This window comes from Ursus maritimus, unplaced genomic scaffold (assembly GCF_017311325.1).
Source record: "Ursus maritimus isolate PB19 unplaced genomic scaffold, ASM1731132v1 scaffold_33, whole genome shotgun sequence".
NCBI classification, from domain to species: domain Eukaryota; kingdom Metazoa; phylum Chordata; class Mammalia; order Carnivora; family Ursidae; genus Ursus; species Ursus maritimus.
This window is the reverse complement of record NW_024425897.1, coordinates 25,674,833-25,691,302: the sequence shown is the minus strand read 5'-3', so window position 1 is coordinate 25,691,302 and position 16,470 is coordinate 25,674,833. Positions and strand designations below refer to the sequence as shown.

Below are 16,470 nucleotides of genomic sequence, written 5' to 3'. Positions count from 1 at the left end.
ATGTAAGCTCTGAGAATGCTGGCAAGGATGGGGGTCACGAGGTGATGCATTTGTCGCTGCTGGGAGTGTGAAAGGGGACAGCCTCTCTGGAGAATAGTTCGGGAGCTTCTTTTAAAACTGCCTATGCCCTATTCATACAACCCAACAATCACGGTCTTGGGCACTTTCCCCAGAAGACTCAGGTGCACGCGGAAAGCTGTCCAGGAATGTCGCAGCAGCTCTGTCCGTGACAGTGCCCAGCTGGACACAGCAGGAGCGGCCCCCCGCGGACGGCTGGTTCATCATGCTGAGCGGACACACCCCGGATAACCACTCCACACTACAGGTACGGGGAGTCTCCATACAGCCAACAATGGCGGTGGATCTCAGGGGACTTATGCTGGATGAAAACATGTCCATTTTAAAAGGTTACACACCGTTCGGGACCAGCCGCCAGCTAGAGAAAACTCTGTTTTCAAGGGGTCAACTGACGGGTCAGCCCCACCTGGATAATCCCCACATCTCAAGGTTGATGGATTTAGAATTTTAGTTACACCTGCAAAATCTCTTCCCAGAAGTACCAGATCGGGGTTTGAGTGAATAACGAGGAGATGGGAATCTTGCAGGGTGTCATCTTTAGAACTGTCTGCTCCACAATGTGTCACTTCATACTCGGGACAGCTCTCCTCAGTCATATTATCATCTCCATTTATAGATGAAGACACTGAGGAACAGAGAGGTTCATCAACTGGCCCAGGGTCACACAGCTCTCTACGGGGAAGCCAGGGTAAAAACTCAGCGGCTTTATTCTAGAGCCCACAACTTCGCCGCCACCACACCACGCTCCACATATGAAGGCTGACATTTATAAGCAGGGATATGAGAATGAACAACACAGGGAGGAACAATGGGGAAATAAGGGGGAAAAAATAACTATACCCCATGCTAGGTGCTTCTTAGCAGTGCAACATTATCCTGAATTCCAGCAATGACTCCCTGAGGTGGATACTATTCACAGCTCCGGGATGATTTCCTCACGTCGGAAGGCTAGTAAGTACCCAAGTCAGATCCACCCGAACCCCAACCCCAAACCACCGTGACCCATAGCACATGCTGCTTCCCTGGGGCCTGGGCCGCTAGGGGCCGTCTGCGTCCCGCAGCGATCCGGGTCCCAGGAGCCTGAGACCCCGTGCTCTCTGCGGGACTCACCCCTCTCTCGGCTCCTCACCTTCTGTTGGAGGCCACGGGGATCCTCCAGCCCTTGATCTGGCTCAGCTCCGTGTCTGAGATCTCAATCTGCAGGGGGAGTCTGGGCGCCCAGACGGTGACCTCTAGCTGGGAGGTGAAGTGCTGGTGCGTGAAGTTCACGGTCGTGTCCACTTTGCTCTTCATTTCCTTCCCGTTCACAAAAATGGAATCGCAGTGGTTGGAGACCTTCAGGAGAGGCAGAATCTCGAGATGCGTCAGCAGGAAAACACGGGACACAAGGAGCAGCGAAAGTTCGTGAACTGTGATTTATTAGGACATCAAGACAACCAGAAGAACATGACTCGAACAAAAGGTAATTTGTAGGCACTAATCAGTGACAAATACTGATAAATAGACTCCAGGAAAACCATTTCGTATTACAAAATACTGACAAGCAAGAACATAAACATAATTTAATGGAGTTCTATAACCTTTGTTGCCTCTTTTGTGTGTTTTTTTCTTTACTTCACCTTTTTTATGTACTCAAACCACCACTAATCAAACCCCAGGTGCAACATATTTCATTCTTGCACCATATTTGAAGATGCATAAAAGGTGGCCATATGTTGCTAAAAAAAACCCACTTTATTCAAGCCATAAAGAGGATCTTTTCTGAAAAACCAAGGAAGATTTGCACTAGATTCAAATCTTCTTAGGAAAATACTCACGAAATACGGATACAATTATTTGTGCGCATTAAACTGGGATTATGGAGGGAGCATGTTGTTGTGGGGTTTTGGCTCAGCACGCGGGGCACCCTTTCAACGCGCCCGTGTTAGCTGGCTCGCATCACACGATTCCAGCCTCCATCTCGCCTCCCCTCTTCGGGATAAACCAGTAAAACGTGGGGGACGTCTCTCCTGGGCCATCAGGAAGTGTCATTTAGGAGGTACGTAGGTGTGGGGGGGGAGGGGGCGAGGGTCACTTTGGGTGCAGAGGACACACCAACCAACAGTTCATCACAGAATCACCACTGCGAGGGGCCCACGACCTCACAGTACAGGCGAAGCACGGGGGGCCAGTGATGCGACAAAACTGGCTCAGGTCACACACTGCTTTTAGGGGGGCAAGCCACAAATGAGGACTTACTCTTGACCTTCTCTTCCTCGCCGGGCTTGGTACCCACAGCCCAGACCTCCCCTTCGAGCCCCAGACGTTCACGTCCAGAGCAAGGTCAGGGGTGCCAACTTCCAAACTCCAAAAGCAAACCTCTTTCTTGTTTGAGACAAATTGTCATCCCCTCCCCCCTGCACTCACCCTGAGAAAAAGAGTCCTTGAACATGAATGTGCCCCCAGAAGGAGAAGGAATAGATGCGCCCAGCTATCTTAGAGCGGAATCAAAGACCAAGAGGAAAACGAGCACCAGGACACTGAGCCCTCTCCCCGCGCCTCCAGGCTCCCAGCCACGTCCGCCTGTCCATGTCCCCACGTCTTCAGGCATCTTTAAGGAGAACTGACCAAGGTCACTAATAGGAACATGGGCTGAAATCCCAGGGACACGGACTGGGTAACCCCGGGTCTCAGAGCAATGAATGGGGTGCTGGAGGGCGACTGCGTCAGGCTGGCTCCATGCGCGGGGTGGGGGTGGGGGGCCTGCCCATCCTGTGAGGACTGAGCCGCCCGACGTCTGTGCCCTCCAGGGACAGGGAGAAGAAACACGCTGAACCGAGCAAATCAGCTCTCTCCCAGGGCGTGCCGGAGGGGCGTGAGTCTGCACAACGGTGCCCAGGATTGTGACGAGAGCAATCAGAACAAGACCTTCAGTTAGAGTGGAAGTGGAATGACGACCATGTTCTTATTTTAAAATCCTGTGATGCGGACACAGTGTAGGGCCCAGCTGCCCTTCCTCGGAAAGGGGGGGGGGCACTGGAGCACTCACTGGGAGACAGACACCACGACCCCTGAATGTCGCTGGGCTCAGCAGCAGCTGCAGGCCTCCCTCAAGAGAACAGGGTTCCTCAACGATGGCCGTGCTGCCTTCTCCCCAGCTCAGCCTGGTCCGCACCGGCCCTAGAACGTTCCTGATTACGCCTCCTGCAGTGTAGACCTCAACTCTCCTGCAAAATCCTGGTTTCTCCTTGTCTATTGCTACCCATCCACCCGCACTCCCACTTTAAATCACCTTGAAACACACTCCACCAGTAGGAACACACCTGTTTTGGAAAAACCATGTGGCCCTTTCTGTGCATAGGAAATTTTGGAGCTCGTGTAGACTGAAACCCGCCTCATCTTTCAGGCAATGAGGGATGGCCGAAGTGGAAAAACTTGAATTAAGAATGTAACAAAGTCAGAGGCCTTAGAAATTCATTTTATTTCTTTCTCCTGGGATATGCACACCCTTAAAAAAAAGGTGAACTTTGAGCCCCCCCCCCCACGCACATGCTCCCAGCCAAGGTCAAACACGCCAACGCTCTGTCCTCCTGTGTCAGCCCTCATGCAGAGATGACCAGAGGATGGACATGGGAGGGAACAGGGTAGTGCAGTGTGAGGAGCTCCTGTGCAGGGGCTACCTAGATCAGGTTGGAATCCCCACTCCAGCATGGGGTCGTGGGGTAGCCTCCGGCAAGTCACTTCACACTTCCCAACCTCAGTCTCTCTTTTGTAAAATAAAGAGAATCTTACAGAATGAGTTGATCTTAGGATTTCAGACTATGGTCTATGTGAGATTTGTGCATGTGTGTGTTTCCCCCTGAAGGTTCAGTATTTGCTGGTTCAGTGTCTGCTGTGACTTGACAGAACACGACTTCCACGAATAATGAGAACGGAGACAGTAGGCACCCCCCATTTGGATGGACCCCAGTGCCCACAGCCACCTCTCTTCTCCACGCACAGTCCCCACAAAAACTCTGGGAGGCGGGCATCACGATCCTCATTTCCCCTGCATCGAATCCAGAGTAGAAAACGGAGTGCCACTAGCCCCGGGCTTTGGGGGCATGTGTGCAACGACGCGAGCCCTCAGCCCCTGGCCCCAGGCAACTTCCTCCTCCTGCTCTTATCAGGCCTCTCCAGCGACTTCCTGTGCACACCGCATAAGATCCAAACTCCCAATGATGGTGTTCAGGCCTGATGACCCGGCTCCTCCTTCTCCAGCCGGGCCTTGCACACACCCCGCCCCGGCACAGGCTCCCTCCTAGGGGTCCTCCTTCTCCCCCGGAGCTCTCCTGGGCTCGTCCCTGTCCCAAGGCCCTTCCAGGATCTGCCCGTGCCTCGGATCTGCTCGTTGTCCAGGTCTGCGGAAACTGGCTGCCTACTGGCCATCCAACCACACGCCAGCCCTTCTGCCCCAACATAGCACACCTTTCTTTCCAACATGACTGAGATTTACTCGGAAAACCCACCGCCCCCATCCACCAGGGGCCCCGCCAAGTCAGTCATCCTACCCCACTCTCCTTGCCAGTGATTGGCCTAGGGAAGACCGTGTGACACAGTTCCGGCCAATGAGGTTCAGTCTACCCCACTCTCCTTGCCGGTCATTGGCTTAGGGAAGACCGTGTGACACAGTTCCGGCCAATGAGGTTCAGTCTACCTCACTCTCCTTGCCAGTCATTGGCTTAGGGAAGACCGTGTGACACAGTTCCGGCCAATGAGGTGTGAAGCTCACTGGACACCCGGAAGGGTCTCCTTGCTCTGAGATGCACAGGAAGCTGCCGTCCTTCTCCTACTGGATGTTGTCACCGGCAGATGACAACAGGGACTGCAGCAGTGATCTCAGAGCCGTGAGGGAGCTGGCCGTGGACCAGGCTGACGCTGCGAGCATGGAAGAACAGAAGGGCAGAAGGAGCCCCATCCTCCGGGCCGTGATGGACCGCCGGACCAGCCCACTTGTAGCCACCACCCCGCCCGCCTTCTTATCCAGGTGATTTACTTTCTCTTGTTGTTCAAGCCGTTTGGTCCATGGGTGTTTGTTACTTGCCACCAAAAGCAGCATAAATTTTATAGGACAGCTGGGATGTCACTCGGTCGAGGGCGTTCCTTGAGTCATTTCTAATTTAAACTTGGCACTCCCTCACCTGGTCACTCTGCATCCTCAGTAGTCTGTTTTCCTCTGATTTACTGTGTGCTCCTGTGTAGACTACAGTCACGCCATGTCCGTAGTGTCTACAGCATATCACAACATTCATACCGCCAACGTCACATGGCTTACCCCGTATCGTCTACACTAGATTGCCGTACCTACGCGCCGCTGTACAATTTACCTTTCAATACTTGGCACCATCTGAATGCTCCTGCTTGTTTTCTCGTTCTTATCTCTTCCCCCATCTGGAGGTGATCTGCTTGACAACATGGACCTGTCCCCTCTAACTGCTGGGTCTCTGCATCTAGCGCGGTGCAAGGCACACTGAGGTGTTCGACACACACTCAATGGGAAGAGGTCTCAAGGGTTTCATCTGGGTGCCCTCACGAGAAGCACACCTGGGTAGGAAGGGGAGGAGGAGCCTTAGACATGGTCATCGTGTCAACAGCATTCAGACAGAAGAGGAGGCAGACCAGGGGGAGAAACAGAGCAAAGCTCGGGAAGTCGCAGGTCAAAGAGCTGATACATTGGATTCCCAGTATGAATGTGGCCTTTTGGCTACGAACTGAGATCTCTGCGTCATGTCACACGTGTGTGTGTGTGTGTGTGTGTGTCTCGGGAGGGGACAGGAAGACACGACGGCAAGTAAAAATCAGTCAGCCTCCCACCTCTCATCTAAGTGATACCTTCAGGGCTCTCTGAGCCCCAAAAGGAGCATCAAACACCAAATGCTGTGGATCCTAATCTGAGAAGAGCTGAGGACAGGAAGGTGGACGTTGGAAGCAGAAGACCCCCCCCCCATGTTACCGTGTGAGCATGTGCGAGATGGCTTCTAAGTGTCACCCTGGGAGGGCTGCCTCCAGAGGTCAATATTTCACTGTCAAATTATACTTTCGCAGCTACATTACCTCAGAGTAATAGAGGAAAATACAGGCTCTCTAGATGGAAACAGGTTTCCTTGGGGGTCCCGTAAGATGTACCATTTACTTCATTTTCTATTTAAAAAAGAGCAAGAATTGAGTCTGTGTATCGGCCGCCCTCTGAGTTTGCCACACCCATGATCCGTCTGTCTGCCCTGACAGAAAGTGGACTGCACGTAAGGCTCCACTGGCGACTCCTCCCCCACCCCAAGAAAGTGCTAGAAGGGAAAAAAGCTACACAGTCAGATGGTATGTTTCCCACAGTGCACACACACACACAAAATGCTGAAGTCCCATATTAAGATCGGCGAAAAGAAACTAAGAAAAACCACCTTGGCTATTCGACTGTCACCTGGATCAACCACTTCGTATTTATCACCACGTTCAGCAAAACGGCACGTGTGCGAGGAGCAGCAGGTACTCACATATATTTATTTTGCCTTGAGTTTGTACACTGCCAAGAACTACAAAAAGGAATAAGAGCTCTCATGTACTGGTGCTTACTACGCACTTAGCACGCATTGCTTCTAAGATTATATATGGAAGTATACCCATTACAGCCTCCAAATACTCCACATTAGGTGTTTTGTCCCCGTAACATGGATGGGGAGACTGAGGCCCAGGAGAGGCTGCTTGTCCAGGGATCAGAGCTGGTGAAGGGCAGGGTAGGGTAGGGGTTCGCACTCAGCCCCTCTGAATCAGCGTTACCACCTCAGTGCAGTCCGCACAAGGAGAAGACACAGCCCCACCCCCAAAGGACTTGACTGGGAAAAGCAAGACCTAGATACACACGCCAGGATTTTGTGTCCGCCTTACTGAGGTCTACTTCGTGTGCCGTGTCTGCATGAAGGTACACTGGGAGGGGTCTGCAGTGCACACGGCCATGAAACCATGACCACACTCAGACACAGGACATTCCCAACGTCCAGAAGACCCCTTGCGCCTCTTTTTGTCCACTGCTCCCCCTGCCCCTGCGTCAGGCACCATGGACGTGCTCTGCGTCGCTAAGCATTAGGTACGGATTAGTTCATACTGACCTGGTCCTTAGTCCTCAAGGCCAGGGAGTGGGAACAAGGATAACACTTGGTGTCCCAGACAGGGGGCCAGAGACCAGGGCCCTCAATCAAAGGCTTCCCTCATGACATATGAACGTCACTCCCCATCCTCCGGGCCAGACTCTACACCTGTGAACCCAGGGGCACTAAGCCTTCCAGCTCTGACAGTCACTGCTGTCATTGGGACGACGCAGAGACAAGCTCAGGGCCGCGGCATATTCTGATGTAACATCACTTTTCTCTGCCTGAGATCCCTCATCTGCAAAATAAGAATAAGTCATCCATTCATTTAACAAGTGTTTTGTTAATGTCATCTGAGACCCGGGAACTGTCCTGGGTGCTGGGGAGGGAGAGACAGACAAGCCAAGCAGCATGTGCAGACAGAGGGCACATCGAGTCACTAGGTGGGTTTGAAAGGAAGCTGGAGCAGGTGTGACCACAGGCAGTGGTGACAGAGGGCCCCTCTCAGAATGGGCAGGGAGGCCCCCCTGAACAACTAGCATCCGAGCAGAGACCTAAATGCGGTGAGGAGTGAGTCACGAGGACATGCACATCTCTGAAAGCGGAGGAAACAGGAAGCGCAAAGGCCCCGGGATGAACTTTCTTGCCACATTTAGGGACCAAAAAAAGAGGGCAGGTGGGCACAAAGGTAGCAGGGGGGATGGATTTTACCACCACGTGAGGACAATGAGAAGCTGAGGAGTCTGGAGTAAGGAAGTGGCATGTTCGGACAGAGTTAACAGGATCACAAGAAGGGGATGCCACGTGGGGTCCACCAAGCCGGTCCAACAGCGACAAGAGGGTGGTGCTGGCCAGGGTGGGAGGGAGGAGTCAGTGAGAAGTGGCCCGATTCGGGGTGTATTCTGCAGGTCACCCTGGGCAGGATCAGCTACTGGAAACGAGGCTAACTGTGAGAGAGACAAAGAAGCCATGGGTTTTGGTCTGAGAACCCAGACGAGTGGCACTGTCATCCCTGAGATGAGGGAAGGTTGCAGGAAAGGCAGACCTGGCGAGGAGAGAAAGGATCTGGAGTTTGGGTTTGAAAATATTAAATCTGAAATGCTTATTAGACATTCAGATGAAGATGCAAAGTGAGAAGTTGGAGCCCCGAGTTTAGAGCTCATGAGAGAGAGTCAGGCTGCAGAACTCACAGTACCTGGAGCCAGGAGACTGAGTACTACCCCACGTGGAGGCCTCGAGCATGCCAACGCTTAGAGGTCACGAATTGAATGACCAAGTAAAGGACACTGAACACACGGGGCCAGTTTGTGACGAAGGAAAGGCACAGGAGAGAAGGGGTCTCAGCAGGTAAGTAATGGAGGTACTTGGAGAAGGGGGAGGGGACTGATTATCGGTGCCGCCGGGAAGTCAAGTGAGGCGTGGACGGAAACCTGACCACTGGCATCAGCCACGCAGGACATCCTGGAGACCCTGACATGGGGCGCTAGGGAGCAGAAGAGGCAAACACCTGATGGGGGCGGGCTCAAGACCGAATGGGACTACAGAAAGCGTATTTAAGGAGGTTTGCCATAAAGGGGCGGGAGACACTGGATGAGAACACCTGTTCTAAGTGTGAAATAGGATGAACCACAAAATTCACTCAGCCTGGCACGTGGTGGGTGCTGAAAAGTAACACACATCACAATTTCACTGACAGTAACGGCAGAGTGAGTGAGTTCGGTTGCCACCCTGAACTTCACCACGTCTGCTGGCGAGTTGGCCACAGACTGGTACGGTGGTCAGACAGCGAGTGTCTGTGGGTGCCAACAGTCTGTCCAGCTCAGATGGCCAGTTTTCCCAGCATTCTCAGCTTGAACCAAGCATCCCCTCAGCCCCGCACCAAACCCACCAAATACCCACTATGAGTGTGGATACTGGGGTCAGGGAAGAAACTCATTGCCTGACCACCTGGAGCTCACGGCTAAAAACAAGCAAACAGAATCAACATTTTCTGAGTGAGCACCAAATGTCAGTCGCTGATAGAAAGCTGCGCCGGAATGCTCCTGCACCCCTGACCAGTACCTGTCGCGTCACAAGACGAAAACAGACCTCGTCAGGGAGGCTTTTCAATCCAGTCGCCAAGATAGGGAACAGGACAAAATCACAGACAGAAGTGAAGGTTAATGGTTGGCACTGTGGGGGCAACACGGAGCGAAGGCTTCTTCAGAGTCAGCAGTAGTCAGGGAACGTCTCCCAGGCCCAAAGGCGGGGATCCGTGTGGACGTCTCTTACACATGTAGGACTTCTCTCGTCCCCCCACCAGCTGCACGGTGGTTAGAGAGGAGGGAGGAAGACAGGAAAAGCAGGGGGAAACAGGGGTACTTCTTTAAAAATGAAACCTCACAATCCTGCATTTTCAATGTATAAAACACTATGACATCTGAGATTCTCAGCTGCTGAGTGCGGCAGATCTCAAGACTGTCTCCAGTAACTGCACCCTTATCCTTTGCCACGTGACTTTGCTGCTTCTCCCACCGGACAACACAAAATACACTTTCTTACTTCTATAATGTTGGGTTTGGGCAAATGACTTGCTTTGTACAGAATTTTTTTTTAAGATTTATTTATCTATTTTAGAGAAAGAGAGATTGAGAGAGAGAGCAGCGACACAAGCAGGAAGGGCAGAGGGAAAGAAAGAATCCCAAGCAGACTCCATGCTGAGTGCGGAGCCTGAAATGGGGCTGGATCTCAGGACCCTGACCATGACTTGAGCTGAAACCAAGAGCCAGACACTTAACTGACTGAGCCATCCAGGCCCCACTGAACAGGATTTTTAGCAAAAATGTCACAATAAAACACTTAAAACATAGTTAAAAGACTGGGTTTGCCCTCTTGGTGTTTGCAGCCTTGATGAGCTGAGCCCCAGAAGACCTGAAGACTCACGAGAAATGACAAAGTGCTTGTGGTGGCCTGTGATTGAGATACGGGGCCTGTTTGTTACGCAGTTATAACTAACTGATGCACTTGATGATGATGTGTTGTGAATCACACCCACAGCAGAAAATACAGCTTACATTATGACCAACACACAAAGATGGACAGAAAGTACGGACAGAAGCTAAAGTTTCATGAAAAACTACTTACCCTCACTACATAAGTCACTCTGAATTTTCTATCCTGTTCTGTTCCATCCCATTCTATTCACTCCTCTCAATGCCAATCCACTCTGAGCCATCCCATGCCATCACTTTTTACAAAATGCTGGTGAGAGCCCATTAAACGTGGCCCTTAATTTGAAAAATCCTGCACTTGAGCATTGTGGGAAAGTTATTCTTTATCCCATTTTACAGGTGAAGAAACTAAGGCTCAGTTAGGTCACCAGGTTAGTCGTGGAGAGGGACAGCTGGCGTTCCAAGCTGTGTGCTGCCCCAGTAGTCTCCTGTTTCATTGGTTAAGTAGTAACCAATGGTTACTGTGGTAACCTCCGATCTTCTCTCTCAGTTTAGTTTGTTCTTGGTTTTCACTTAAAGTATTCTTAAAATAAGGTGACTGGGTTATTCTCTGCTGAATAAAAATCAGACAGAATCAAGTCAGCCAGGTCCCAGTTTCAATTCAGAGATGTAGAAGGCTGCAAAGAGCATTCCTCCCACCTTTATCAAACTGCAGAGTTAAAACATCTTAGACCCATCAGAGAACGGAGCTGTGGGGCTCCAGACGACCCTGGAATCCGGAGAAAGACGCATGCCCGCAGGGAGAAAGGGAGCGTGAGCATATGCTCTTCCCTGGGGCAGACGCTGCTGGATGCCACGTAAGCCAGTGAAAGGAATCCGGGTGAAAATCTTTTCAGACTTGCCAGAGACCAAGTACAGGCTGCTGTGAGGTGGGGGAAGGCCCTTGGGTCTGAACATGTAGGGGAGTCTGTACCCCCTTGTGAGCTCTGTGAGTCCCATCAGGCACTTGGGACGGAAGACAGGAGAATGGCCGGAGACAGCTTCCCTCGGGGGCCACTCTGCACAGTGCCCTGTGAACAAGGCTCTTCTGTTCAGGAAGAAGCATGATGACACTGCCACTTTGGGCACTAGTGGAATCCGCTGCATCTAAAGGAAGCAGTTGGCGTTCAGTTTAAGCTACTTCATTAAAAAGTCCTGCATTATTCTGGTGAACAGCCATGTGCTCAGACTGAAAGGAATACAACAAGAATCTCTAGGACCTAACATGCACCTGTCCCCAGCGGGTCCTCAGATGATGCTGGGCTCTCGAGAATCAGATGCACCCACCTCTCTGACATAATCGTCTACCCCTTCCCCTCGGTAAGGAAGCCTTAACATGCCACCGTGGTCATCTTTGCTGTCCCTAGAACACTACTGAACTATGCTCCAGAACACTGTGTGGCTGTGAGAAGCACAACCTGAGTCATAGCTCCCTCCTCTGTGATGTCATTTGGCCTCACTTGGCACAAACCTAGCATTTGCATATAAAATATATCTTTCTTTTCTCAGTGACCTGTGCGAATGGCAGTTGGGTTCCCAAGTTAACGGACGTAAAATTGCACCCAGCCAATATTATACACGAAGATCTCTGTTTTCGTTGATAAGGCATAGCATTTATGATTTTTAACACAAAAATATGTACAATAACATGTAGGTATGTGAGTGCTCCGTATAACTGACATGTAGCACGCAGCGGCAGAGGTGCGTGGTGTCTGCAAGTCAGTGCATTACTTCTCTCTGCTCTGAGCACTTGAGTGATGCCAGGACTCCAGCATGTCGGCTCCGCCGGTTGCTGTCACTGCCTACACCTTCTGTAAAGATATCTCAGTCCCTCCAGCATTTCATGGGTCAAGGGTTGCTCTGTGGCCTCAACACATGCTTCAGCGTCTTCCTGAAGGGGGAGAGGTCAAGGAAGCCATCACGACCCACTTGCCCGGCCCCCAGAACGAGGCACCACGCGTCTTTGACAATGGTGGGCCGGTGCTTACGGCACACTGTGCCGCTGGGTCCCCACTTACACGTTACCAGGCAGAGCAGCACACAGCCAAATGACCAGACGCACCATTCCTACCTATACATGTGCACGTACGTATGTCAGTGTGAGTACGTGATGTCGTGGGCCAAATGCATATAGTTGAATCGTTAAGAGTTAAATAACCATGTGATGCAGCCCGAGCCCTCTGGGTCCCTAGTGTGGTCATGAAGACAAATGCAACGTCAGAACCGAAATCAAGTAGCAACATCGGCATCTACAATGGTACAAGTTGCTTAATGTTCTTTAGACTATCAGAAAAAATAAATATGCAAAGTCAATGAATTCTCCTAGAGCACTCAAGGAGAAAACGTCCGCGGACTCTGGCTACAGGAACCTGTATCCATCTTTTGTATCTTCATATGCTAAGACTTACCCTAGTCACGCTTACTTCTCTGCTCCTCCTAGATTGTAAGGTACATCTTTTGAGGACAAGCATGTGGCCCTACTTGATTTTCTGCAACCAGGATCATGGCCTGGGGCCTGGGGCCTTGCAGACACGCGAGAACTGTGCAGGGCCTTGAGAGACAGAGTGGGCTGCTCAGGTTTGCGCAGCCAGTGGCTGCGGGCTGTGAGCCCCTCCGCACCCTCTCAGCCAACAAGCCCTCAGCAGCTCCGCCAGTCCCGCCAAGGCCCCTGCCCTCAGGAGACTCCCCAAGTCTGCCTTTCCAGGCCTGACCACAACTTTGCACGCAGTCACATTTCTTTTCAGCCAGTCTGGCTTCCCGAGCTGGACAGTGCCTGGGAGGCGCGCTTTCCTCATGACTCCAGAGTGGTCAGTCCAGAGACAGCCCGTACCTGCCTGGCTCTCCAGGCCTCTCAGCAAGTGCACACCTCGGGGCCAGTGTGGGCAGAACAGAGGCCGCTGAGCTTCTGTCCTTTCCCACCTAACACACACCTTCATTTCAGAACCCCGAGGTTCTGGTGCTGAAAGAGACCTCGGAGACTGTTCGATGACACCCCACACTGAGACGCAGCCTGGGGGGTGGGGGGAGGGATGAGTCTGTCTTAAAGGCACAGAGAATTCACACGAGTCTGGGGTTCAAACCTCAGGCCCAGCTAGGGGCCAGGGATGACATATGGTGGGTTCTGGGCAGAACTGCAAGGGCACCAAATGGGTCCAGCCCTGGAGGAGGCCCGCCTGAGCAAGGAGACTGATCGATCGAACAATCACCTGCAGGGTGGTCAGGCCTCCCTGGTTTCGGTCCGCTTGAACTACAAGGAGGGGCTGCTGGTCACGTGCAGTTGAGGAGCCCAGGACATCTCCTGCACAGGAGGGCCCCCTAACGCCCCCTCTTGTCCGACTTCATCTCCTGCTCAGTGCAGAGCACAGTTCCTGCATTCTGCTTGCTGGGCCACGTCCATGCAGAAATAAGAGAATTCTGGTCCTTTCACACTAGGAGAAAAAACTCTGTCCAAATCATATTCAGCGAGGTTTGAGCCTACCCTCACAAAGTGCTTCCAAAACTTTCCTTGCCCCTTAAAATAACAAAACTACACGAGCAAATTCGGCCCAAGATGATGATTTGTCGTAAAGTTTAGCATACGCTTATCTGCGGAATGTTTTCATGTAAGCATCTCATCCCTTGACATTGGGAGATTTTAAAAGCACCACCAACGCTTGTTAGCTTAGGAAAAGATCCAAGCCCTTCGCATTCATCAAACGGTGCCCCAGAAGGGATCAGGAGCTGTTTATCTGGTTAAAGCCCAGCATATGGCGCTGCCCGGCTCGCCGCGCCCGCCCAATTGAGCTCACCGGGCCTGCTGCACAGAGACGCTCGTAATGAGGTTCCATTGGCACGGATGTCAGAGTCACAGGCTTAGGTGTTCGGGGTTTGCACATAAATTAGTCCCATAAAAGGAAAGCATTTTGGCAGCATAAGCATATTCTCAGGGGAAAGAGAGGGTTCATGCTTTCCAAACTTATTTTGAAAGCACTTAGGAACATTTCTTTTAGAGAAGAAACTTTTCTATAAAAGAACTGTGAATTATGAACTCTAGGTATACAAACTGGCAGCGGAGAGATTTCATCTCTGAGACTCCAGGTGAAGGGAAGACATGAATACACATGATGGTCCTAGCCACCAGTTGCTGCAAGACCGGAATGTAGGAGAGAGGGTCACGAAAGATCCGAGCCAGGAGGCACCATCGGAGACCAGATGAGCTCACAGCTGCCGGGAGAGGGCGGGGCGGCCTGAGTCGTACTCCCAGTGACCAGCTCCAGGGAGCCCGGCCCGGCTGCTGGTCATGGGGCTTAGCAAGCAGTGCCTCGCAACACGGCGTCATCGGATGCTCCCCGATGGCGTCTGCATCCATGCCAGCATGGCCCGGGCTACATGAAATTCTGCTCTGCCCAGCCTGAGAAGTAGCCCCGTGGTGAAATTGAATAGTTCTTATGTTAAATGACTCAGCTCTGTGGAAACCCCTACTTACATTGGTGGCACATAAATGGAATTGCACCTCGTACGTTGTTCTATTTCTCACCTAACACAGCTAACTGGCCTAATGCATTTATACTAGAATTCCATTCAGCCACACAGTTAGACCCTATTTTTCCCCGCACCATTGGCCTGGGGTGGGGCTTCGGGGTGTTGGCTCAACAACCAAACCCCTCCCACACCAGGAAGGTGACCCAAAAGAGGAAGAGGGGGTCTGCTCTTGGAGACTGTGGCAAACTCAAGGGAGACCCCCAAGCCCCACACAAAGGGGACAGCTCTACTCACTGGCCTGCCACTGCCATGCAGGAACCCTGGGGCTGTGTCCAGAGATCCAACTTTGCAAGAGAAACAGGAAATCCAGGGTTTTGGTGAAATTGACTAATTTTTGAATGTTGGCATCTAAGTATATATAGTTTATAAAGAACTTTCCTGGCCAAACAGAGCATGTCTTGAGGGCTATATTGCCTCAAAGCCTGTCATTTTATGGCCTCTGGCCTAAGGACATCCTGATAGACAGCTGACCCTTGAACGATACAGGTTTGAACTGCATGGGGCCACCCACATGTGGATTTTTTCCCCATAAATACAGTATGTACTGTGAAAGTATTTTTTCTTCCTTATGATTTTCTTAATAACATCTTATTTTCTCTGGAGTATTTTATTGTGAAAATAAAGTATAGGATACATAGAACATACAAAATATGGTTCATTGACTGTTTACATTATTGGTGAGGCTTCCCGCCAACAGCAGACTGTTAGTAGTTAAGTTTTGGGGGAGTCAGAATTATACATGGATTCTTGATTGTGCAGGGTGTGGGGGTACTTGGCACCCCTGACCCCTGTGTTGTTCAAGCGTCAACGGAATATGATAGGATGTCAGTGCTTCAGCACAGAAGGGTTTGGTTTGGTTTGGTTTTCCATGCAACACATCGAACGTTGAGGTCCATGCATGGCCCCAATAGCACCACACGCTTCAACGCTTACTAAACCCTTTCTTAGCTCCCCAGATTCTACCAGAAATAGGAAACAGGTTCATCTCACTTGCCGATGCAAATCGGCTCACAGTGGCTGCTCTAGGGAGCTCTGTCTTGGGAAGGAACCTGGGCTCTAACAGAAGGAGTGCTGGGATTGATTAGTGATGTCTACATGGGCACAGGCAAGGAAGTGGTAACCCAGCACAGGTTTTACTTATTCTGTATTCTTTACATCATATTTATGAAACCAAAATTCATTTGCGCAGTGCGCTTGACCAAAGTCCTTTCTGCCCGAACCAGGACCAAGTGCAAGCACTGGAATTCAGAGCTGGAAAATCCCACAAGATTCCCAGTATTGTTTTGTCACTCAAGGAGGCTGTCCAGGAAGGCATATGAGAAACCAGCAGTCCCCAGGAATGACCTTCAGATGCACAGACTATCTCCACACACAGCCGTCTACTGCTCTTTGCATAACTGTGCTCGAAGGAAAAGAAGTCGGAGTGTAACCGGAATATTTATTAAATGTTAGACACAAAGGATGTCAGGAACTCGTTCATTTATTCCTCTCTCTCTTCTTGGGAACGTACACCCTTGGGAGTGATACGCTTGGAACCCTTGATGATGGAAAGTGCTCAGCTGTCTGGAGCAAGGAGGGATGACTTTATTAGGGCAATCACTTGGGGCTGAGGTCTTTAATTTTTAAAAAGAGCCTGTTACGCTAAGCTTTAGAAGTGGTCAAATATACACAGCACATTTGGGATGGGGGCTCTTTAGAAGGCTAACCCAACGCCGCAGGGGTAACAGAAGTCAACAGAAGTGCTTTGAAATCTGAGATTTTCTTTTAGCATTTCAAGTTCAACCTTAAATGTCTCCATGGCA

At 51.1% G+C, this 16,470-nt stretch overlaps 1 protein-coding gene across 1 annotated transcript in view; it reads right to left on the bottom strand.

The window, feature by feature from the left end:
• TMEM132B (transmembrane protein 132B) overlaps positions 1-16,470 on the bottom strand; it is a 222,794-nt gene that overhangs the window by 7,925 nt on the left and 198,399 nt on the right. The window contains exon 6 of the mRNA XM_040619421.1: positions 1,208-1,413. Within this exon, the coding sequence (XP_040475355.1) occupies positions 1,208-1,413 (206 nt within the window). The remainder of the gene's footprint in view (positions 1-1,207; positions 1,414-16,470) is intronic.